Source organism: Eublepharis macularius, chromosome 8 (assembly GCF_028583425.1).
Source record: "Eublepharis macularius isolate TG4126 chromosome 8, MPM_Emac_v1.0, whole genome shotgun sequence".
Classification (NCBI taxonomy): domain Eukaryota; kingdom Metazoa; phylum Chordata; class Lepidosauria; order Squamata; family Eublepharidae; genus Eublepharis; species Eublepharis macularius.
In genome coordinates, this window is record NC_072797.1 from 140651214 (window position 1) to 140676437 (window position 25224).

Here is a 25224-nt window from a genome sequence, read left to right on the forward strand (position 1 = left end):
CGAGGCCTGGATCCAGCCCCATCCCTGATAGCAATTTGCTCTTCAGTTCTCATGTTCTTGCAGGCTTCTTTGCTGAATAAAATCTCCACCGTCCTCTTCCACTTGGTGCCAGGTTGATTTGATTCCTGTGGGGTCCAAAGTGCCTGTGTGTCAGTTTTCTATGGATAGATTCAGAGGGATCTCATCCGTGGGGCACAACTTGCTCGTTTGATTCTTGCCCTTTCTGGCTTTATAAAGCCTGTTGGAAAAAGATGGCGGGGGCGCTCTGTAAGGATTATTAATTTTGCAATGATTTTTCAAAAAATCCTCTGAAGGAAGTATTTGTTAGACTTCTGCTTAAAAAACATTCATTGGCTACCGATGATGTGGCCAATTATAGGCTAGTTTTCATCTTACCCTTTTTTGAGGATGCATTTTTATTAATGTATTTATTTGTATCCTGCTTTATTGTATCCCAAACGGGGACCCAAAGCAACTAACAGTTTACTGGTTTACTTATTTATTCATAGCCCACGTTTCTCCCCAGCAGGGACCCAAAGTGGCTCACATGGGTCTCTTCGCCTTCATTCTGTCCTCACAACAACCCTGTGAGGTAGGTTAGACTGAGAGGCTGTGACTGGCCTAAGATCACCCAGCGAGTCTCCATGACAGAGCAGGGATTCGAACCTGGACCTCTCAGATCCTAGTCCAACACTGGCCGTTTCCACACAACTCACCTTCATCCGGAACGCTGCGGAACGTCGCAAAAAAACCACGGAAGATAGCATCTTCTCGCGCGGGTTTTGCGTGACATCGCGCAAAACTTGCACGAGAAGACGCTATCTTCCACGTTTTTTTCGCAATGTTCCACAGCGTTCCGGATGAAGGTGAGTCGTGTGGAAACGGCCACTCTTTACTGCAAAGCTACACTGACTGTGTTACGTGTGTCAGTGGCCTTTGACACATGCCAAACCATTCATTGTAAACATGTCAGTTGGGTTGTGGTATTACATTTTAATTTGTTTTTGTTTTTTGTTTTTTAAATTATTGGATGGGTCAGTATATACAAATCATAATATTCAATATCAATATCCCTCACATTATATCATGCCCACCCATTTCCCCCCTTTTCAGTTGACTTCCAACAGTTTTCCATTCCCTTCATCTACATTACATCACTATCTCCTATAATATTAATTTCTACATTATAATACATAGTATAACATATCTATATCTACCATGTTTAAAATAAGTCTCTAATATTACTTTCAAGCTTATAATATAAAATATACTATATCATTCTTACTTATACACTTTCCATATTTTCACCTCTAACTAATATAGAGTAAAGATCTATTCTCCCCTCCTTATGAAAAAATTCCTCCATTAGCCTTTTGTCAATAGGTTTTTTCTGATATAATTTCGCATAATATTTATAAAATGTTCTCCCAATTGCATTTTGATCAAATACCTCTTTTCCATCTTCTATAATTTTACTTATTATTTTCTTCTCTTTTTCTTCAACTGCCATGCTAGATATTTCCCAGGTTTGTTGGCTCCTTCAAAAGATTTTTGTTTCAGTCTTTTCAGTTCCCATTCCACTTCCTTGTTTTCCATCACTTTTATTTGTTCCTGTAACATTCTAATCTCATGTTGCAGTTTCTTTTTACCTGGTCTTTTCTTTAATTGTTGCTCTTTTTGCGTTATCTTTTCTTGAATTTCCTTCAATTTCAATTCTTTATTCTTCTTATCTCTGGCATTTAAATCTATCAGTACTCCTCGAATAACAGCCTTATAGGTATCCCATACTTTATGAATTGATACACCTTGGTCCACATAGTATTGAATAAAGCATTTAGTCTCTTTTTTAAGAACATCCAAATTTGCTTGGCTAAGCAGGAGATCTTCATTTAATCTCCATCTCAGTTTTTTCCTTCTCATTCCAAATCTCCACAACATAGGGTTATGATCTGAACTAATTTTTGGCAAAATATCCGTTTCCTTAGTCCACACTGCTAATTCTTTGGATGTCCAAATCATATCTATTCTTGACAATGATTGGTGACTTGCTGGAAAAAAGTGTATTGCTTAGTCTTTGGGTTATGCTTTCTCCAAATATCTTCTAAACTTTCTTGTTTTTGAAGTTCAAAAAATGACTTTGGCAATTTTCCCATCTTGTTCTTACTCATACTTGTTTTTTTTTTGTCTAATTGTAAGTCCACAACATCATTAAAATCCCCTGCCACAATCACTTGATCATATGTCATTTGATCCAACTGAGTCATTATTTCATTAAAAAATTGTTCTTTTGCTCCATTAGGTGCATAAATTCCCAAAATCAATGTTTTTTTCCCCATTGCACTCAAATTCCACCGCCAGATATCTACCATCTCTATCACCAACAATCAGTTTTGGTTGCAATTCTTCTTTTATATAAATTACAATTCCTCTTTTTTTTTGCTTTGTTGCCACTACAAATTCTTTTCCCAATTTCTTATTTTGTAAATACTTATTATCTTCATCTCTTATATGGGTTTCTTGTAAACAAATTAAATTACATCTTTGTTTGGTAAGCCAATGAAATATTGCCTTGCGTTTTGAGGGTGAATTAAGTCCATTTACATTCCATGATATTAATTTGTACTCCATATTTAAAGTCTACTTGTTTTAGGTAAGTCCTTTTCGTTCTCCAACAGGAACACTTCCATTGCATGTTTTGATTTGATCACTTGTCTCACAGATTGGAACTCAAAACTCAAACCTTCAGGCATTTCCCATCTATATCTTATATTCATAGATTTCAGTTTCTGTGTCAAATCTCTGTATTTCTTTCTCTCCTGCAACACTATCCTCGGTAACTCCTTCATAATTCTGACCCTTGTCCCCTCAAGTACCAACGGGGATTCAAAATGCTTTCTAATAATTTCCTCCTTCATTCTCTTTGTAGTTAGCTGGACAGTAACATCTCTTGGTAGATTCTTTTGCTCTGCATATCTTGAATTCACTCTGTAGGCCATATCCAGGCTGGCCGCCACCTCTTCTTTTTCCTTATTTATAAATTCTGCTATTAATTCAATGATTTGCTTCAAGGTTGATCCTGCCATTGTCTCTGGAACGCCTCTAAAACGAAGTTGTTTTTCCGTTGCTTTGCATTCCGTCACCACCATCCTGTCACTTAATGCTGATGTTTCTGCTTTTATGCCATCCGTTCTGAGTTCCACCTCCTGTACCTTCTGCTGTGTTATTTGCAGCTCTTTTTTTATCTCATCAATATTTTTTGCCCACTCTGCCACTTCAGATTTTATAGCCTCTTTAATATCCTTCAATAAATTTTGCTGTGACTCCTGTATCTGCTTTTGCGATTCCTGTACCATTTCTTGTGTCTTTTGTATAATTTCATTTATTTCTTTATTGCCCTCTGTCACTTTTTTGTCCAAGCTTTCAATCACCATCTGCCAGTCTCTACCTTTATCTTTTTTTGCCATCGCTGGACTTGCCTTGGCACCCCACAAATCCGCTCTCTTTCTCAACTCCGTTTACTCACCTGTCACTTTAGACTCCCGTATTGAATCTTAAATTAATAGTCCAATTTTTATATCATTCAAAATGTCGGGCGTCTTTTCTCTATGGTACAGTCTATGGTAAAATTCACAACCTTCCCTTACTCAAAATGGCGATTTTCCCTTCTTCAAAATGTCGGGCGTTTTTTCTCTATGATATAGTCTATGGTGAAGTCTTCAACCTTTCCCACACTCAAGATGGCGAATTTCCGCTTCCTCTTCAGGTCCTCTGTCCCACGCTGTTCTCCTTCCGTTGCTCCCCCAACACACTTCCTGCCCTTCTAGCTGCGGCTCGCTGCTTTTAACGAGCACACAACTTCTTGCGATCTTCCAGCTGCTTCTCACACTCCTTCCCCGCGTCGTTATCTCTCAGGTATGCAAAACAAAACATCTTTTTCACCCTTTTTAGCTCTCTTATATTCAAAAAGTCACAATTTACACTCCAAATCACTTTCTTATTTCCTCCGCTTTAGATATCTGTCTCTTTAATTTAATATACTTTGGTCTTTGTTTAATTATCAAGTCCGTTAGGGGAGGTAGCAATCTTTACTTCTTTTGTTCTTCTTGGGTTGTACTCACTGTTTCTTTCGTTCAATTCTGCTCTAAATCCATTTCTGGAGCTTGGGTACGAAGGTCCTGTGCCAATTAAATGACTCCAAAAGCTGCTGCAGAGATAATAGCCGCCCTTCTACGAGGGGACCTCAAGGCAGAAAGGGAATCCTTTATTCAGAACCCCCGCCCCTGCCAAGATCACTCACTCTTAGGGCCACAAAGCGTTCCTGCCCGATTTCTAGCTGAAATCGGGGGGCTGTGGGTGGTCGAGGCACCGCGCCAGCCAAAAAACAGCACCTTGGATGGTCCAGCTCCCTGGACCACTTCAGACCTCCATAATCCCAAACCGGAAGTCTGTATTACATTTTAATTTGGGCTCCCCTTAAAGCCAGGTAGTCATCAGGGACTATCGAAGTACCAACAAGAGGGGAATAGTCTCCAATATATAGCAATACAAAGGGGGGCTAAGTCCAAAGAGACCATCTAAACCAATCTTTCATCACCAATGATAATCTTTACCAAATACCAAAATAGTGACAACCATTATACATACATAACGATATAATGCTTTTATCGTGGAGATAATCAATTGCAATTGCACATTGGTGGTTTGCAATTGATTACCTCTATGATAAAAGCATTATATCGTATGCATGTATAATTGTAGTCCCTATTTTGGTATTTGATAAAGATTATCATTGGTGATGAAAGAGTGGTTTAGATGGTCTCTTTGGACTTAGTCCTCCTTAGTATTGCTAGTCATCAGGGACTACCTGAGTTTAAACCCTTACTGCATCTGAGCTCAGTTTAAGGCACCGGTTCTTGCCTTTACAGTCCTTCGGGAAAACACCCTGTGGTTTAGTAGCTGAGCATCTGCTTTGTACACTGAAGATCCCTCCCAAGTTCAGTCCTCAGCACCTCCCATTAAAGGGCTTTAGGTCCTTTCTCAGTCAAAGACCCTGGAGAGCTGCTTGCCAGTACAGTGGGCAGTCTGGAGCTACAAGGGCCTGCAGTTGGACTTTGTGTAAAGCAGGTTCAGACCTTAGTCCCTGCAAAGAAATCTTGTGAATAAATATATTTTGGTTCTGCTTGCTTTGCCATTCTCTTTTAAGTGCAGTAACTTAAAGTTGAGTAGACTGTCACTTGCCCAAAGGTAGCCCGAAACCATGGCTAGTGGGTTGTTGTAATTACAAGCCAATGTGATGTCCAGTGGACTGTGCCAAGGAGAGTTGTATATGAGAACCTTTTGGACTTGCAGATGTCTTATCATGCCACTATAGTTCTTGCCACCACCATTCTAACAGGGAGCGCTACACTACAGTTTCACTGGGCATTAATCCAGAGATGATGTTTGTAAAAAAAAAAAATCATAAAAAGGTGTGATGATAGGAAATCTCTATGGATTGAACAAAATCCTCTGTTTGTGGCATAACTTCCACTTCGCGTACTGATATACATTACAAAATAGGTTTGCATAGATAACATGTACAACTTAGTCCGAACTCTTCTGATTCGCTATGCAGTTGTAGGCTGAGGGCAGTGGTTTCGTCTGCGTGATAGCAATGTTCTGGTTTACAGTTAGCAAATGGTTGGTTCTGTATAAAATGACAGGCTTAGCTTGGCAAACGGCATCTCGAACAGACCCTTCTTCAGTGAGGGTTGTATTAGAGTGATCCGGTGCTTTCGGGCCATGTCCAGATATTACCTTCCTCGGAAGACGAGCTCAGAATCAGGAAGCAGTTCAAAGGGCTGCTTCTTCCTGTTGTGGAGGTTAGAGCGGCTGCCACTTTTGATCCATGCAGGAATTGGCACCCAGGATATGCGGATTGCCAGAGCCCACCACGTTCCTTCATTGTACCAGTCACTACGAGCCAGTGTGATGTGGTGATTAGGATCTCGGAGACCCAGGTTTGAATCCCTGCTCTACCATGAAAGCTTGGTTGGTGACCTTTGGCCAGTCATACACACACAGCCTGACCTACCTCACAGGATGGTTTTGAGGATACAATAGAGGCGAGGAGAACAACGTAAGCCGCGTTGGGTCCCCACTTGGAAGAAAGGCAGGGTGTAAATGAAATAAATAAAAACACCACATTTCTGCCTCTTAACATCTACTGACAAGAGCAAGAAGATATTTAATTGTTATAACAGTCAATGAGAAGACAGTAAACTTTACACGGCTATCCTAAGTAGATAGTTTCATATAGGCAGCCATGTTGGCTGGCAGTAGATGAGCAAGGTTCAAGACCAGCAGCTCCTTAAAGTCCAACAGGATTTCTAGGGTATAAGCTTTTCAGAGTCAAGCTATCTTTGTCCAATACATATATCTGAAGAAGGGAGCTTGACTCTTGAAAGATTATACCCTGAACTCTTGTTTTTAAGGTGCCATTAGACACAATCTTTGCTCATCCTAAGCAGAGTGACATTCTTCTAAGTCACTTTGTTTGTTTGTTTTTTTGTTTAATGTATGTATGTATGTATGTCATTCATGGTCCCATTTTTTTTGCCCATGTGCAGGGTGCAGGGGAGCCAGTGAACTTGCAAGTGAATGACACCTTTTTAACATTTCTTTGGTAATGAAAAATAAATTTTTAAAGCTGATCTTACTTACAAAGGTTGGAAGCTTTTCTGTATTTAACACGTTTACTATCTCAAAATTTACTTAATTGAGTTGTTGCAAGGTCAGTGGCATTATTTGTTGGCTGCCTTAAAAATGAAAGGATCCAGAAGCTCACCTGATTGGGTTGTGCCATAAACAGACTGTGACAGGAGAGGTGGCCCCTCTTTTCTAGAAAAATATGAGGGTACAATCCGACAGAAGTTGTCAGAATTAATTCCTCTTGAAAACAGTGGAATAGGACTTGCTTGCAGCTAACTTTTTCTGGATGGTGTGGTGAAAATTTTGACTTTACAGAAAGCCACTGGAGTATCAGGCGATTACAAGATGGGCATTATGGAACTTAAATATCTGGTCTTACATGAATTGAGATAGTTACGTTAACGTTAGTCAGCCTGGTGGGTGTATGTCCTTACAGTTCAGGGGCTGCAGTTCAGGAGCGAAGTAGAAGGTTTTCATGGAAAAGGGTCCTGTTTTCGGGTCTTAAAATATGAGAGACTGAGAGGCCACTGCCCCAGGTCTCAAAAAGCTGCTGGTGGTCGCAATAAAGAGTCCTGCCCTCTACAAACCAGCGGTCTGACTTGCTATAAGGCAAGTCTTCTGCACAATCTGTGAAGGGCTGAACCAAAGACCGTCTACAGTGGCTTCCAGGCAGGCAACAAAAACTGGTGGTTTGCCAACCCTCTGGTGGTAGGCTTTGTTCAACTTCACTAGGCAACAAGTTACACAGGCTTGGTATAGAAGGCATCTCTTTGCAGCCTGAATGGTTTCAGGGCCCAGGTGTTTGAGTACGTGAAACATGAAAGGTATGTGAAAGACTTAAGCTGAACAGCACTTAATAAAATTCTTTATCCAGCCTCGAAAAATAGAAGGTACCACACACACACGCCCCTTGTTTCTCTGAACAGGCAGTGCACTTTATGAGCAAGTACTCTAATTTCAGACAGCAGGATGAGGCCGCATTGCTCGTGTGATCTCTAACTGACCATAGAAGACAGACGCTAACACAAGCCTGCATACAGCTCTTGTGTGTGTATATGAAATCTGTACTTACTATGGAGGAGGCAGGGGCCAAACTTGGGGTCATCAGATTTACAGTCCTGAAATCAAACTGTTCTTTGGTTTGCTTGTGTTCTCAGAAACCAGAGGTGTCCCCTAAAATTCATGATAAACCAACCACTGTAGTTGCCATTTTTTACTCCGATATCCTCAGCTTGGGGAGGTGCAGACTATCGAAGGCAGACACATTAGAATGCGTCTTGACTGGATCACGTTAAAAGTCCATCTAAACCATGCCTCACATGGTGGCCATGTTAGAGTTAAGACTCTGATTTATGGATCTAAACCTGTCAGTTCTGGTACAGTACAAGGCCCAGAACATGCATATCCACCTGAACGGTGTCATTTATACATAGCTTACTTCCAGGCTACTGCCAGTCTCACTCGACAGCAATGCATTGTTAAAAAACGAAGCATTCTTGGCTTTGCTTCCATTGTTGACAGTGGATTTGGGACGGGGTGAGGGGCAGTCACAATTTGAAACAGGTTATCCTGATGGCTAATCATTTCAAGAAATTCTCCTTGGGATTACAGAATTTTTCCCATGTGGGCTTAAAGCTAATTGATTTGTGATGTTATATGTGGATCAAATTGGGTAAGATCTATAATCTGATTTCTCTGTAATGCATATGAACCCTGGTTATAAGAACCTTGCTATAGCTAAAAAGGTTCTTCTTGCCTAGCTGAAATTGCAGATCTGTTTGCTTTCTGTGGTGCGGGCTCACACTGAGCAGCTGCAGTTCTTGTTGTATGTACCATGTGTGAAAATATCAGAATTGTTCCTTTCCTGAGGGATTGCCACCTCCTCCTCTCCTGATCCGAGTTGGGTGAAGGCAGGGGGCAGGCATTGCCACCTGCTCCGCTCCTGATCCCAGCTGTGTGAAGTCGAAGTCAGGGGGATGGGCATTGCCACCTTCTCCGCTCCTGATCCCAACTGGGTGAAGGCAGAGGGTAGGCATTGCCACCTACTCCGCTCCTGATCCCAGCTGGGTGAAGGTGGGGGTGGGCATTGCCACCTTCTCCGCTCCTGATCCCAACTGGGTGAAGGCAGAGGGTAGGCATTGCCACCTACTCCGCTCCTGATCCCAGCTGGGTTAAGACAGAGGGGTGGCCATTGCCACCTTCTCCGCTCTTGATCCCAACTGGGTGAAGGCAGAGGGTAGGCATTGCCACCTACTCCGCTCCTGATCCCAGCTGGGTGAAGGTGGGGTGGGCATTACCACCTGCTCCGCTCCTGATCCCAGCTGGGTGAAGGTGGGGGGTGGGCATTACCACCTTCTCCGCTCCTGATCCCAGCTGGGTGAAGGTGGGGGGTGGGCATTGCCACCTGCTCCGCTCCTGATCCCAACTGGGTGAAGGTGGGGGGTGGGCATTACCACCTGCTCCGCTCCTGATCCCAGCTGGGTGAAGGTGGGGGGTGGGCATTGCCACCTTCTCCGCTCCTGATCCCAGCTGGGTGAAGGTGGGGGGTGGGCATTACCACCTGCTCCGCTCCTGATCCCACCTGGGTGAAGGTGGGGGGTGGGCATTGCCACCTGCTCCGCTCCTGATCCCAGCTGGGTGAAGGTGGGGGTGGGCATTGCCACCCGCTCCGCTCCTGATCCCACCTGGGTGAAGGTGGGGGGTGGGCATTGCCACCTGCTCCGCTCCTGATCCCACCTGGGTGAAGGTGGGGGGTGGGCATTGCCACCTGCTCCGCTCCTGATCCCAGCTGGGTGAAGGTGGGGGGTGGGCATTGCCACCTGCTCTGCTCCTGATCCCAATAACAAGGAATTTGTGAAAACTAACTAATACCACAAAAAGTTAACACAATATTATACCACAATTATATGACAATTTCGTGCAATGTATCCAAAGTTATTACTTATATTTAACTATACAAGCAGACACGCACAGCAAAACCTCGGCAGCCTAAACAATTATACAATTCATTAGCAAGGACTATGAGACTTTATTTAAAGTGCTGTGTGCTTAAGCCTATATCCATACAAGTCAAAAATCAACAATTGCTGATACAATACATTAACACGTGCAAAAGGCATACACTCAAAGTGCAGCCTGCTTAAGCAGGGTCACTGTTCATTCAAACATAATATTCCTACATAAAAGTCCAAGAACAGTCCCGGTGCCGGGTATGCACGGTGTTACAACAAGAAGGAGCAGTCCAATCAAGTAGAAGCCATCTGACGGATGGACCGGTTCCTATACAAGAAGCCGTTTCGATTCTTTTTCAAAGATGGCGAGATGTAGCAAAAGCAGCTACTGACATTGTTATTCAAAACCTACATTGGTTACAAAGACATAATATAGAACACTATCGTACACCTCTCAAGCCAATGTTAGGCAACACTCACAACTTTAATTACTACTCACATTTCAGTTCTACAATATGACATACACGTCACGCCCACTCCGTCAAAGGATAATAGTACGGCGCGCGTGCCGTGACAAGCAGAAGCACCCAGGCGGAGGATGGGCATTCCCCCCTGCTCTGCTCCTGATCCTAGCTGGGGGAAGGCAGGGGGCGGGCATTGCTGCATGCTCCATACCTGACCCTGGCCTGGGCTTCTCACCACAGCGTGCTCTCGGAGGGACGGGCTGCCTCTCCCGGGCTTCCCTCCACGGCAGCGCCCTCTGGAGGCACACCAGGGTAGGAAGTGGATTGTCAGGAGCACGGTTAGCCTTTTATATAGCAGGATGCAATAAAAACAGCATCATACAACAAACAATATAATAACTGGTTTACAAAGTAGAGGACAGTGCAATAAAAATAATATAAATAAATATAATACATACGATAAACAGTGCATACTATGCACTGGTTATTATAATACACTTATGTCTGGCAGCTGAATGTGTGAACTGACTTTTACCTAAAGAAGAGAATGCCTCTTTTAACATTGTGTCTTTCGCAACACATGACTGCATAATCAAAAAGGAAAAATTAAGTTTTTTCCTTTAAAACTTGTTTTATTCATATGAAGATCTAATTGATTAATCAACTAAGATTCCTTTTGGTTGGCAACTGTTTCAGATACACAACTCCACATTTATAGTTCTGAGCACGATAATCTGACCCACAAGGAGCACCAGTTTTCATGTACTGCCCTCAGACACCAGTTGCACCCATGTGGCATTACGTGTCTCAAGGTTCTCCCCTCTCCCAACTTCCCCTGGAAACTTGGCCCCTTTCCCCTCTCCTCTCCTCCCCAACCCCAGAAGGCAGGCGGCACCAACTTTGCTCTTTGGCTCATGGCCTGGTGGAATCAGAAAATCAAAGCCCTGAGCAAGGGGTAGGTGTCTTTGTCTATATATTTCTTTGGCAAATTTCTGCAGTGAACCAGGGAGGGTAAAGGGTAGCTGAGAGAGATTGGCTACCGTTTACTGTGGCTCAGTTTTGTTGCTTTTATGTAGTTTCACACCAAGATGGCTGGGGAAGGCAACGACAAACCACCCCGTAACAAAAAGTCTGCCAAGAAAACATCGTGAGGCGACATCCCCCCCATGGGTCAGTAATGACTCGCTGCTTGCACAGGGGACTACCTTTACCTTTATTTACACCAAGATGAAGAAGTAGTCTAGCACCTAGGCCACTTGCTTAAAAGTCTTTAAAAGGAGATTAAATACATTTCTTGGAGGATCACTGTGTTGTTGTCTGAATAGGAGCCTCTGTGTTCAAGAGCGGTGTGTTTAGTATATTTTTATCACACGCTTCCCCCAGCAAGCTCAGGGCAGGTTACATGATTCTCCCTACAGGAGGATGCCCATAGCATCCTAATTCCTGGGGAGGGCAACAGTGAGAAAGGGCCTTCTCGGGAGCTGGGGGCGAGCGGGGGATTTTGCCGGCTACTACGTGACTCAGGATGTGGCATTATATGGATCTTTGAATTGATCCAGTACGGCTGCTGTTATGCTCTTACACCTTTTTTGTTTCCGGTTTGAATAAAAGATTCGCTTCGTGTGGCGTCCAAGATTCTCTCTCTCTGTTCCTTCTTCATTACATATGTCCAGCTCCCGTGTTTCCTGGCGTTCAGAAAAGCCTCCTTTCCATCTGCTGAAGTCTCAAAGTATGAAAGCCCCCCAACCACAATGCAACGTTGCCTTTTGGTGGCATCTACATGGCTTTTCCAAAGCATAAAATGCGCACCTCCACGTCAGCTGGGGGGGGCGGGGGGAGGAAGCAGATACATGGATAAGGCAGGTGGCTGGACTCAGTCTGTGGCTCAGATTGAAGACCACAGTGCCATTTCGGAGACTTTTTCAACTCTGCTGCCTCCCCTTTTAAACTATTTATTTATTTATTTATTTTATTTATGCCATTTATAGTCTGCCTTTCTCACTGAGACTCAAGGTGGATTCCACAGTGTGTGAATAGCACAGTCAATATCAGGAACGTTTCCATGAACAACACCATAGGGTGAATAGATACAAGTTAGATACAAGTTACTCTGACTAGTGACTGTGCGGCAATTTCTGTGCAAAACTGTCAATTCTACACTGGATCCAAATCAAGAGAGAGAAAAGATGGATCTGCAAAGCAGCGTTCCCGCGTTCCCCTGATGCCTTCCGTCTTGGCTGGCTTCAGTCCCTCTCATTTGCCCACAGAGCTTAGAACTGGACAGCTCTTTTGCAAGCAGGGGGCAGCAGGACTGGGGAAATGGAGGTTGTGGGAAAGGAGGGAGACGAGAGCTTGCCTACGGGCTGTAGGTGGTGACTTGAATGGGAGTAATGGAAGAGCTGCTTCTGGTTGCTGCTGGATCGACACCTGTGGTCTCAGGGCCAAGCTACAAGTGACGAATGACACTTGAAGGGCAAGCGAAGAGACTCACGGGTATTCCTCCCTGTTCACTTGCGCTCCACTTGCGCTCCACTCGATCACTGTGTGAGTCTGTTCACTTGCCCTTCAAGTGTCATTCGTCACTTGTAGCTTGGCCCTCGGAGTCCGTGCTCTTGGAATGGGGCAGCTCCTCCCGCTTAGCTTTTTGGCAACAGCAAGTCATGTTCCAGGAATCTCAGCACTAACAACACCCCCTTGCTCCACTGGTTGTGTCTCACAGTTGAGAAAGAAGTACACTCGTGAAAAGTTTGTGTTGCTTTGACTCTGGATAGTTAGTTGCATCTAATGTTTTTGGAAAGAGCGCAGATCGTAGGTGAAACACACACACATTACATAAAGCAAGGAAATGTACTCACAGATCCAAGTAAACCTGTAAATAACTGAACTCAAAACAAATGAAAACTAACTCAATTCATTTTTAAATCTCGGGCTGTGGAGAATTTTGCATGTGTATCTATATTCAAAGTTTTAAATGGACATTTGTGCAGAGCCACTGCCTTGTTGGGAGCGAATGTGTTTGTGTACCAACAGAACTGTAATGTCAAATGATTATTTTTTGATTTGATTTGATTTATATTGCGCCCTCCCTGCATCAGCAGGCTGCGTGAGCAGTAGAAGTCAGGATCCCTTGAAGTTGGCATTTCACAGGTTTGTGGAATGGAAGCAGCCCGGCTTGAATCCAGCCATCTGGCTGCAGTTAGGCAGTCCTGGGTGCCTGGGTGGGGGATTTCCTAAGCCCCCCACGTACATGGCTATCCCCTGATGGGGAAAAGGGAGAATTATAAAGAAGTAAAACAATAAACTTTGACCTTGCCAGAGTAGGTGGGATGCTGTGATTTGCCTGGGGTGCATTTTCACCTAATGCGGTATTCTTTCATGGTATGGAATGGTAGCAAGGAAATCTAAATTTAAAGTACTGTTGGAATTGCCAGTGGACTTGGTGAGGGAAACGTAGTAGGGCTACCAGGAGCCAGACAGCATTTCTTGGGGCAGGGGAAATCTCTGGTCTAGATGTCTCAGGGTACCTTTTAGGCCTGCAGTTGCTGCCTCTGAAATATCAAAGTAGTATGTACATATGTGTGCCCAATGATCTTAGCTGGGGTGTGCAAATTGCACTTGCTGTTCTGAAATTTTCAATGCTCAGGAACTTCCACATCAATTAGAGCAGTTACCTCCTGGGATAAGCTGAGCAAAACTCTTCTGTTTTCGCTTGCTGGCAACAGCCCTCTTTCATCTCTTAGTTGTGCTCAAAAGTAAGTCAGTGTTCACACAGAGCCAGCATCAGGCGTGGCCTTGTTTAGGACGGCTTCTGTGCTGAAGGTTCAGTGAAGAACCTCTGGCAGAGACATATAACAGCGAGAGGGAGAGAGAGCTCCTTTACCTTCGTTCGTTACGGAGGTGTGGGAAATTCAGCAGATGCACTTTCGTGTCTCCCTGCCTGGCAAAACGCTTCTGCCAAATTCCAACTGCTATCCAGTTATTTGAGGTCCAGGAACTGAATTTTGCATCTGTCCACTTTACAGAGAGAAGTAGAAAGGAAGACATCAGTGGTAGAAAATAAATACGGGCGGGGAGGTATTTGGGGTTATTGTTTGGTTTTAATGTAATGTTTTAATAACTTCCTGAAAGCTGCCTCAAGACAAGAAGAAAGACGGGATATAAATGTTTTAGTAAAAAAATTAATAAAATGGCTCACTTGAAAGGGGAGTGCTGGCCTTCGAAAGCTTTAAAGGGGGATTGGTCTTGTCTTACTTGTGTTTTCTTTCTCGCTTCAGATGCGCTGGCTCCCTCCCTCCGAGGCTGCTTCTCAGGGCTGGAAGTCCCGTCAGTTCTGCTGAATCCTGTGTAAGTGGATGGGAAACACACACACACACACACACACACACACACACACGTTCCAGCACTCCTGACCATTGCTTGGGGGGAGTGTAGAAACTGTTGCGTTGGAAAGAGGGGGGTGCTGGAAGGCATTGCACCCTCCGTTGATGGCGCTACGTGGTCCGGCTACTCTTTTGGAGCTGGTGGCTAAGCACCCTCAACGTAAGCAGAACCTCTCCCTCCGGAGAAAGGACCCCTCCCCACCTGTAGCCCCTTGGCAAGCCCTGGTCCACTCTGAGCCAAGCTTCAAGTGACGAATGACACTTGAACGGCAAGTGAACAAACTCGCGTGTATTCCTCTCTGTTCACTTGCCCTCCACTTGCACTCCACTTGATCACGTAGTGGAGTGCAAGTGACCGCAAGTGGAGGGCAAGTGAACAGGGAGGAATACACGTGAGTTTGTTCACTTGCCATTCAAGTGTCATTCGTCACTTGTAGCTTGGACCTCAGTCTGTGGAGCTCTTTCATTTTTTACAAACAGGGAACTTTTCATCAAAAGACAGACTTAAAAGAGGCAGTCGCTGCCTTGCTGTTGGAAGATCTGTCTTTCCTCTTTTCAGAGTTAGCATGTGAGGGGGAGAAAGAAATACTTTTGCAGTCACAGGGTGATGGCCAGTGTAGGTCTTTTAATTTGAATTCGTTGGACTGGTAAAACAAACTTTGAAATCAGAGAGGGGAGGGTTCTGGGTTGACTGTGGATGATTTGCTACGTTCTGGAGCTATTTCTCTTCCGTGGAAATAATGGTTGCAAATGTAATAATGAAGACTCCACCTCTGGTAATATGACAGAAGGAGGGGGATAAAAAAGCTCTGAAGATGCTATGAGACTGCTACAAGGACCACGCCAGTCTGTTTTAAGGGGGGCTGGAATTTTATGTTAGATTGTATTAACTTGGGGTGGGGGGACACAGAATTATTCTGTACTTGCATTTAGTTGTTTTTTGAGAATGCTTGATTCCTTCTAGGACCCAGGTATTGACACAGAAAACAATGAAATAAAATGAAAATCTACACTCCCCCTGGCTCACTGGGGGGTGGGCACGATTTGCGGAGCCGTGGGACGTGGGCGAGCAACGGAGGCTCCCACCACAGCAGCTCGGCCTGGGCAGCTTCTTCTGGCAACTGGGCGGGAACCAGTAACTTCGCAAGACCCAGCTGGCTGATCAGGAAGTGGCTGGCCAGATAAGGGAGTGTGCCTTGGTGTGGGCGGACCTGGGCAGCTTAGATCCCCCTCAGGTCTGCCCGCTAAGCTCAAAAGGGGGACCCGCCTGGGCTTTACATGCATTCGCTGTAGCCAGCAAGGAGGGAGCAGCAGCATTCAGGCAGCAGCGGTGGCGGCGGCACACAGCTGAAGTGCAGCGTGGCACAGCACCTTGCCTTCCTCAAGCTCTTCCCCATCCTGGTTCCACTTCTGGTGCGACAACCAGGTGGTGGCCCGTGTTCTGAACAAGCAGTCCTCATGTTCTGAACGGGTCATGCGCCTAGTGCACTGACTAGCTTGCTTGTCTGCTAATATATCTTCAGCTCATTGTGTAGCAGGGACTGATAACAGCATCACATATGTATTGTCTCACTTCCAGGCAAAGATGTTTTTCACCCTTGCCAACCGGAACCCAGATCCCTTTCCAGAGAACCTATGGGAGCTTGGTGGTGTGTGGTGTTGCAGGGGGTATTCGCTTCAGCCGCCCCTTCCACTTTGTGGGTTGACCAGTGGGCCCTGGCAACCTTCCTAGACTTCCCTTATTTGGTCAGCGGCAGTCCCTCCCTGCCCCCAGCTGAATACATGGTCTTGCGGTATCCTGCCTCCCTTCGCGGAAAGGGTTTGGCACCCAAGACCCTGCATAGTCACCTTTCTGCTATCACCATCTGCAGCAAGGCTGAGGGTTTCCCCGACCCCTGAGGTTCCTTCTCCATACACTGGGCCATCAAGGGCTGGCAGAGCTGCCGACCTCCTCCCGTGGACAACCGCAAGCCCATCACGTGGCCTGTCCTTAAATGCATCCTCAGCCAGTGGTTTGCCATCTCCCATTCAAGATCAGCCTTCCTAAGGCTGTGTTCGTACTGGCCTTTTTCAGGGCCTTCCGGGTTGCGGAGTTGGTGGTGGGTTCTTGGCATGACACCTCTGGATCTGCCGTGGCACGTGGGAACGTGGCTGTCCAGGTCACACAGACTTCATTTGCCTGTACCAGTCCAAGATGGACCAGGCAGGGAAGGGTACACACTTCATAGAATCACAGGGTCATTATTCCATTGCATTATGGCACAATGCAGGAAATTCACAAACACCTTCCCCCCCACACACACACCCAGTGACCCCTGCTCCATGCCCAGAAGATGGCAAAACACCGTCAGGATCCCTAGCCAAACTGGCCTGGGGAAAATTGCTTCCTGCATCCAAACTGGTAATTGGCATTACCCTGGGCATGTAAGAACGGGCCACGAGAACTAAGCAGAGATGTAACCCTTCCTGCCCTTCCCCTCATGATCTGCCCAGGTTCACAGAATCAGCATTGCTGTCAGATGGCCATCTAGCCTCTACTTAAAAACCTCCAAAGAAGGAGAGCCCACCACCTCCCGAGGAAGCCTGTTCCACTGAGGGACTGCTCAAACTATCAGGAAGTTCTTCCTAATGTTTAGCCAAAAACTCTTGATTTAGTTTAAACCTGTTGCTTTTGGTCCGATCTTCTGGGGCAACAGAAAACAACTCTGCGCCGTCCTCTACATGATGGCTCTTCAAGTACTTGAAGATGTTATCATATCACCTCTTAGTCGTCTCCTCTCCAGGCTAAACATACTGGGCTCCTTCAACCTTTCCTCATAGGACTCCACACCCCTCACCATCTTTGTTGCCCTCCTCTGGACACATTCCAGCTTGTCTATATTCTTCTTAAATTGTGGTGCCCAAAACTGAACACAGTACTCCAAATGAGGTCTAAACAGAGCAGACTAAAGTGATACCATCACTTCTCGTGATCCGGACACTATGCTTCTGTTGATACAGCCCAAAACTGCATTTGCCTTTTTAGCTACCATATCAAACTGCTGATTCATGGTCAGTGTATGGTCTACTAAGACTCCTAGATTCCTCTCACACATACTACTGCCAAGACAAGTCTCCCCCATCCTATAATTATGCCTTTGATTTTTCTTACCTAAATTTAGAACTTTATGTCTGTTAAAATTCATTTTGTTTGTTTTATCCCAGTTTTCCAGCCTGTCAAGATCATTCTATATCCTGGCCCTGTCTTCTACCGTATTTGCTATCCTTCCCAATTTAGTATCATTTGCAAATTTAATAAGCACTCCCTGTATTCCTTCATCCACATCCTTTATAAAAATGTTGAACAGAACAAGTCCCAGGACTGATCCCTGAGGAACTCCACTTGTCTCTCTTCTCCAAGATGAGGAACCATTCAGAGTGCGATCTGTCAACCAGTTACAGGTCCACCTAACAGTAATAGGATCCAAACCACCTTGGCATTGCTTTGCCCAGTGCGGGTTCTGTCGGCCTACCTCCAGGCCTGCCTGGCTGGCAACAGACCCCTACTGGTCCACGCCAACAGTTCTCCCCTCACCCGATTCCAGTTTGTCAGCATCCTCAGGTCCTGCTTGGCAGCAGCGGGCTTGCCTGCCAGTGAGTTCAGAGCCCACTCCTTCAGGATTGGGGCGGCCATGATTACCTCAGATCTGGGCCTTCCCCCTTTGTGGATCCAGGCAGCAGGCAGGTGGAAGCCCCGATCTTGCTCTCTCCTCCATGGGGTGCGCCCGTTCAGTTGGGGGCCGGACAGTTGGTTACAAGATATTCAGGACAGCCTGTGGGATTGCTTGCAGTTTTAGGAGCTTTGGTGGGAGCCATTTTGGAGCTCTTGTGGCAGTTTGGCATTAGGCACACATCCATTTGGGGGAAATGTGGCCTCCACTTATGTGGTCTTGGGTGTGATGCGAGGCAGTGACAATCCCAGCTTGGGGGATTTGGGGGGCATGCTTGCTCCCAGATGATGGGGGGTGGACCCACACAGAGGCATGTGCCCAGGTGGGTCCCTCTCTCTGGAATCCCGTGGTGTCCCCCCTCAGCTGGTGGATTAAGGGGGTCATTGACTGGCAGGCAGATCCGCCGACCTGGAACCTGTGCCCCATGTGGCACCAAGGCCACATTTTTACTGTAAACAATAAAATTGTGGCCTTTTTACTCCAACCATGGTCTCTGGGCCTTCTGTTCTCCACCTTCGACCTTATCCCGCAAGCTGGGACTGCAAAGAAGTCGGCAGTTCTGAAATCAACTAACTCCTAGTGAGAGAAGTTTTTTTGTTAAGTTTTTCCACAGCTGTCAAAAATCAGCAATGACTGGACCAAACAGTTCTTCCTAGGAGTCATAGATCCAGAGGAGTTCGCCATGTTAGTCTGCAGTAGCAAAATAGCAAAGAGTCCAGTAGCACTGGACTCTTTGCTATCTTCGTAGGAGTGGCGTTCTTCCCATGGCTGGGAAGTCCTTGCCTTAGGAGGAAGCATGCCAAAGTGCTGCTCAGGTGTGAGTGCCATGGGTCCACGGACAAACAACCAATTCTGGAGGATGGGGCATGAAACTGGATAGTTCTGGAGGTAGTGCTTGATTAGTACCGACTGTGAGGACATGGGATTGAGGCTGGTTGAGAGGGGTTTTTTTCCTCAATGCTTTAACTGCCTCAACGTCTCAGAAAGGAATTTGATTGTTCAGGGAGTGGTAAAACTGCATTGCGGACCCTGTGAAGATAAAAGCAACACTTCTCCTGCTTTCCTCTGTAAGCAGAGAGAGCCATACTCCCCTCCCCTCCCCTCCCTGCTTTTTGGCTGCTCTTAGCTAAAGAAAATAAATCTGCCTTTAAAAAAAAAAATTAATGAACACTTTGGTGGCTGCAGATCAAGGTTAGATGGCTGTAACTCAGGCGTGCCCTCACAAGGTTATTAAAGGATATGAGGAGGAAGCAGGGAAGGTGCAGACAGGCTCCTTGGGCTACAGTTTGGAGGCCGGGGCTAAAAGTGTCTTTTGGATGGGTCCTGAGATAGCAGCTTGTCTGGATCTGAACCCGAGCACCACTTAATGACTCTTGTGAAAAGAAGACCACTGCATCTTACAGCATTACCAGAGACAGCAAGAGGGACTTAGACCTTCAAAGCCTCAAGAAGCTTTTGAATATCAAACAAACAGTGCTTTGGACTTAACCTAGAAGACCCACCTGTTGTTTTTTCCCTCTGGGTTTCTGCTGCCACCTCCACATTGGATGGGGGTTTAGGAGAATGTCCTCCTCCTTGACGTGAGGATGGAGGCTGTTTCCCTTAATGCCCAGGCTGTGAGAGTCCAGCAGTGACAGAATAAGCGTAACTTCCCCCCCCCCCCCAAACACACACACACACACACACACATCCCCTAGAGCTGTTATGGTAGGATCCTTCATCCACTAATCCCACCCAGGTCTTCCTCCTCTAACACTAAGCAATGGCAACAGAACTCCCCTGCCCCCCAAATTTGCAGCTACTTCGGAAGAGAGTCATTGGCAACTGCATTAAAGAGAGCGCATGAGGCCTGAGAAGGGGCCCCATGTTCTACTGTTAGCAGTTTCTTCTCACCTTTTCCTCCCTCTTCAAATCCTTTAAAGTGCCATCTTACCACATCTGAAAATCAAGAGTGCAGTGGACACGGCCAACAACAGAATCGGATGGACTTGGGAGTTCTCCTGGGGGTGGGGGGCATTTGCTGGTTTGTTTCCCAAGATAAGCGTTCAAGTATGTGCAGAATTTCAGTTTTTGAAACCAAAAGCGAATCACAAGATGGCACGTGAAAACACAATGTGTTCCCCAATGGACTCCTTTGCCTTTACTCCAAGAAGAGCTCTACACACAGTCATGTTTGGCGTCCATTCCCTGAACAGCAACCTGCACGCCACAGAGGAACATGAGGCGTGCCTGCCAGATCTGAGCAAAGGCCCCTCTAGCCCAACATCCTGCTGCTCCCAGGGCCGACTGGATGCTCTGGAAAGAGGCCGGCTGGGCAAGGGAGCCAAAGCCTTCCCACCCACCCCTGGTTGCTGTCCCCACAAACTAGGGCCGATTCCAGACGACTAACCTGAGGGCACTGCATGCCGCCATGTTCTGGATCGCGACGGGGAAAATGCGAAATATCGCGTTTTCTCGCGCGAGTTTGGCGCAATGTCGCGCCAAACTCGTGCGAGAAAACGTGATATTTTGCGTTTTCCCCATCGCGATCTGGAACATGGCAGCATGCAGCGCCTTCAGGTTAGTTGTCTGGAATCGGCCTAGGATTCAGAGACACAGGGCCTGTGAACATGCGTTTTTATCATGTTGTATATTTGTCTGTGACTTCCCCATGAACCCTCCTGGACTGGGAGTGCTTGGATGGAAAACGTTTAAATAAATAATGGCTGTCACAACATCTTGGGGTGGTAAGCTCTGCAAATTGGATTACGCAAAGCCGTGTGTTTTCTGTCCTGAATCTACTACTAATTGACTTCCTTTGGTGCCCCAGAATGCTGGTGTTCGGGGGAAGGAGCAAAATACCTGCCCTGATAACTCTGTATGATCCCACTTATAATTCTGTATAAACACACACACACCCTCGCCTTTTCCTGATTGGCAAGGTGTTCCAACCCCTTTGTTACTTTGATTACCATTTTTGCTAGGCTGCCAAGTATAGCCAGACAAAGCCTCTTCTTTCTCACTGAATGACGGCGGGTGTGGGGCGGGGGGTGGGGACTTTCTCTCAGCATAACCTCTAATAAAGTGGTTGGGAGGGAAAAAATAGGATTACACTCATCTATGAGAAGCTTTAGATGTGTGGGGTTTTCTAAGATAGTTATTTACAATAATAAAACCTAGCTTGTTCCTGCCAAATACTTTGTGCCCTGTTGATTTTCACTGGGATTTCAGGGTTTAACTTTGGCTGACTTAGGTCAGTATTGTTTCATACCACACCTTGAGACTTCAAAAAAGGTAAAGGTTAAGGTAGTCCCCTGTAGTCCCCTGTGCAAGCACCGAGTCATTACCGACCCATGGGGGGACGTTGCATCATGAAGTTTTCTTGGCAGACTTTTTGCTACAGGGTGGTTTGCCATTGCCTTCCCCATTAAAAGAGTATTACATAGAAAAGAATCCCCCCTCCCCCAGACTGGGGTACAGCTTATCCCCCCAACCTGTGGGGCAGCTGTCTTTTCTGTGTGGCTCTCTAGTTCAACATGACAGTCTGCAAGCTGCCTTTCTAGCCCTGAATGAATCTTTAAAAAAAAATTATTAGTGCAAAACAAACGAGAAAGAAAGAAAAAGAGAAAGAAAGAAAAAGAAAACGCTGGCAACAGAAGCACTATTGGCAAATCTATATGAACACTTATATAAAATATTTCCAAATATCTAAATACACAATTGCCATCTATATGCAATACATTCCAATACTGATAAGTTTATAAGGTCCTCAATGCAATTAATGACAGGAAGTGGGCTTTTATCTTTCCAGTACTGTAGTACAAGTCTTTTAGCAATTGTAAGGGCACAATTTCTGTTGACCATCAGGTAGGTCCCAAGAAACATGCAAATAGTTTAACAGCACATTAACATCCTCAAAAAGTAAATGAGTATTCAGATACAAAATTAATATGGGTAATGACTTCCTCCCGAAAGGGCTGAATGGCTGGACATGCCTGAAGCATATGTTTAAGAGATGCATTTTGTGAGTTACACCACCAGCAGTTAGACACTTTACCTTCAGTAAAGGTGCTGTGGGGTCCAAGATACCCCAAACATAATATTTTGCTGAACTAGTTGCAGCTTAAGATCCATAGCAGCGACAGGTATAACATGTAAAGCCTTCTCCGCTTGCTCTGGCAGAACTGGACAATTTAGCTCAGTATTCCAGTCAACTCTGAGACTCTGAGCAGAACCACAAGTGACAAAAGGCACAGGTTGGACACTTGTCAGCTTCCCTCAAGTTTTGATGGGAAATGTAGGCAGCTCGGCGGAATGTTGGACAAGTGACAGTTGAAAAGTCCATTGGGCAGCAGTCGAAGAGCCAAGCTGCAAGACCAGGACGCCTACATTTCCCATCAAAACTTGAGGGAAGCAGACAAGTGTCCAATCTGTGCCTTTTGTCACTTGTGGTTCTGCTCTCTGTGTATCATATTTATTGACCGACATCAGATATTTATAGACAAATATTGTGGGTTTTATTTTCTGTATTGATTCAATAAGAGTTTCCAAAAGCGGGGGAGATTCCGAAATGCTCAAAGTTGGCAGGCCATAGCTGAACCCCAACAAATGTTGCAATTGTAAACATTGCCCCTCAGCAGAAGATGGCAGTCCTATTTAGACCTCAGTTGAGAAGAAGACAGAAACTCCTCATTATAGCCCGCCAATTGATCTAAGGTAAAAATTCCCTGTCCAATTCTTCCCAATTGTTAGATCTGGATTGGACCATAATGTTAGTTTAGCAGATGAGAATGGGTCAAATTGATATTATGCGCCATATTTCTCTAGCTACAGAAATTGCAGGAGGAACAAAATCCATTTTCACATAAGTAGACCCTAAGGCATTCCACTTAAAAAGTGGTTCCAAAAAAGAGGCCTCCAAGAGAGTCCAAGATGGATACTCCAACTGAGAGGAATGAACCCATAATTTGTATATGTTAACAAATATGATGATGATAACGACATAATAATAATAACATTCGATTTATATCTCGCCCTTCAGGACAACACCCACTCAGAGCGGTTTACAAAGTATGTCATTATTATCCCCACAACAAAACACCCTGTTAAGTGGGTGGGGCTGAGAGAGCTCCGAGAGAGCTGTGACTGACCCAGGGTCACCCAGCTGGCTTCAAGCGGAGGAGTGGGGAATCAAACCCGGCTCTCCAGCTTAGAGTCCTGTGCTCTTAACCTCTACACCAAACTGGCTCTCATGATAAATGCTAAGGTCCAGAAAACCAAATTCTCCTTCAATAATCGAAAGTTGCATCCTCTTTAAAGAAATTTTAGGTTGTGATGAGCCCCACACAAATTTCTGAAACAAAGTATTAATTTATGAATATATCTACAAGGTAAATGAAAAGAGATTGCACGTACAACATACATAATTCAAGGGGTGTGTGTGTGTATTATGTGCTATCAAGTCGCCTCCGACCTGTGGTGATGCTATGGAAGAAAGACCTCCAAATGGTGTGTGAAGCAGCCCTAAGTTAGTGGCCGTGGTTGGGGAGGGATGAATTACTGACTTTTCCACAGGTAAATGCAAATGTTAAACTTCTTGAATTTGTTAATCAGCATTAAACATTTTGCATAATTTAAGAAGCTGAACATAGAAGTTTTTCAGAGGAAGATAGCAGCGGTACTTTTGGCACCAAGAAAACTCTTCTGTGGCTTGCATTTAAAGAAATTGACTTCATATTTATGTGTAACGAGGGTAGAGATTGTCTTTGTCCATATTGCCCATTCTACCCTCAAGAAGCTTTCCTGTGCCTGATGGTGTCTTCTACTGTTGCAGGTACCAGGTGTGTGATGGCGGCTACAATCTGTCTTGTGGGTATTAAAGTGTTCTTCCTAAGTCGCACCCAGTATCTTAACCTCAATCTGCAAAAATTCAGTGTGATGGGTAAGTTGAAAATCTTGTAAATCTGTTCTGTTTTGGTCAAGCCAGTTGTATTTAGCTAACCAAAGGCCTTGACTCAAAGCAGTGGCCAAGGTCAAAAAGTGCAGGGATGCTGTTTGCATGCTCCTTCTGTGGCAAAAGTAAGTTGAGTGTGCTAGCCAGAAACACCTTGTGCTGGGAAGCCGTGCCAGGGACCAGCTCCGTGCTGTTAATACAGAGCTGAGCGTCAGAAGCTGTTCTAACAGAAGCTGGGCTTTGGGTTTCGCTACACTGTGAGCTTATTCTGTGTAAGTGCTGAGCCAAAGCTATACGAACGAGCAAGCTGCTCGAGTCTGTTACTATCAGCTATTTGCGTAAGAAGAAAAATGATACAAGGGTCCTTGTATCAGTCACTGCCAAGACACATATGCAGGAAAAAACGCATGCTCCAAGAAGCCGGACTGTACTGTGAAACAGATGTGTGGGGAGATGATAAAGACGTGGATCCTAGAAAATGATCATCTCTGAACAGCTCCCCGCCCCTCCCCCCAAATATTCCTCTGAATATCGATGTTTTGTGGGTCTCACTTTCCCGTTCAGAAGAGGGGCAGATGTTGCTGGAAAAACAGGACAAGTGTGAAACTCTTTGGAGAGAGGATTGCCGATGGGTGCAAAATCATTTTAGCTGCCTGAATTCCTCTGTCCCAGAAGCCTCCCGCACTGCTCAGTAATCATCGAATGACGTACACAGTGATGATGATACGAGTACAAGCCTGCTTTTGCCTCATATTTGGGGGGTGGGGGGAAATGATTTGATCACTTGCACCCAGCTTAACCGTTGCGACATCATTTTTTAAAAATAGAGGTCTCCCATCCGTTGTACTAAGAAGTTCCAGAGGCGGAGTGGTTTTGCCGTCATGACCTTCTTGGGGTGTTCCTGCTAGACACTGGGTGCTGGGCGCAGCTTGTGCACAGTGGCTGCCATAGAAGAAAATATGGCAGGCAAACTCAGTTACAGCAAACCTCAGAATAGATGTTTACGATATGATAAAAAGTTTAAGGGTTCTTCACAGGGACTAAACCTTTGATCCACTACCAACCACCAAGTGGGCAGATTCGTCAGAGTGCCTTGCC

General features: G+C 45.4%; 1 protein-coding gene across 1 annotated transcript in view; it reads left to right on the forward strand.

The window, feature by feature from the left end:
- The window catches only part of RBPMS (RNA binding protein, mRNA processing factor), a 131091-nt gene that overhangs the window by 101809 nt on the left and 4058 nt on the right, over nt 1-25224 (forward strand). Inside the window, exons 7-8 of the mRNA XM_054986904.1 lie at nt 14380-14449; nt 24007-24114. Coding sequence (XP_054842879.1) covers nt 14380-14442 — 63 coding nt within the window. The 3' untranslated portion in view covers nt 14443-14449; nt 24007-24114. The remainder of the gene's footprint in view (nt 1-14379; nt 14450-24006; nt 24115-25224) is intronic.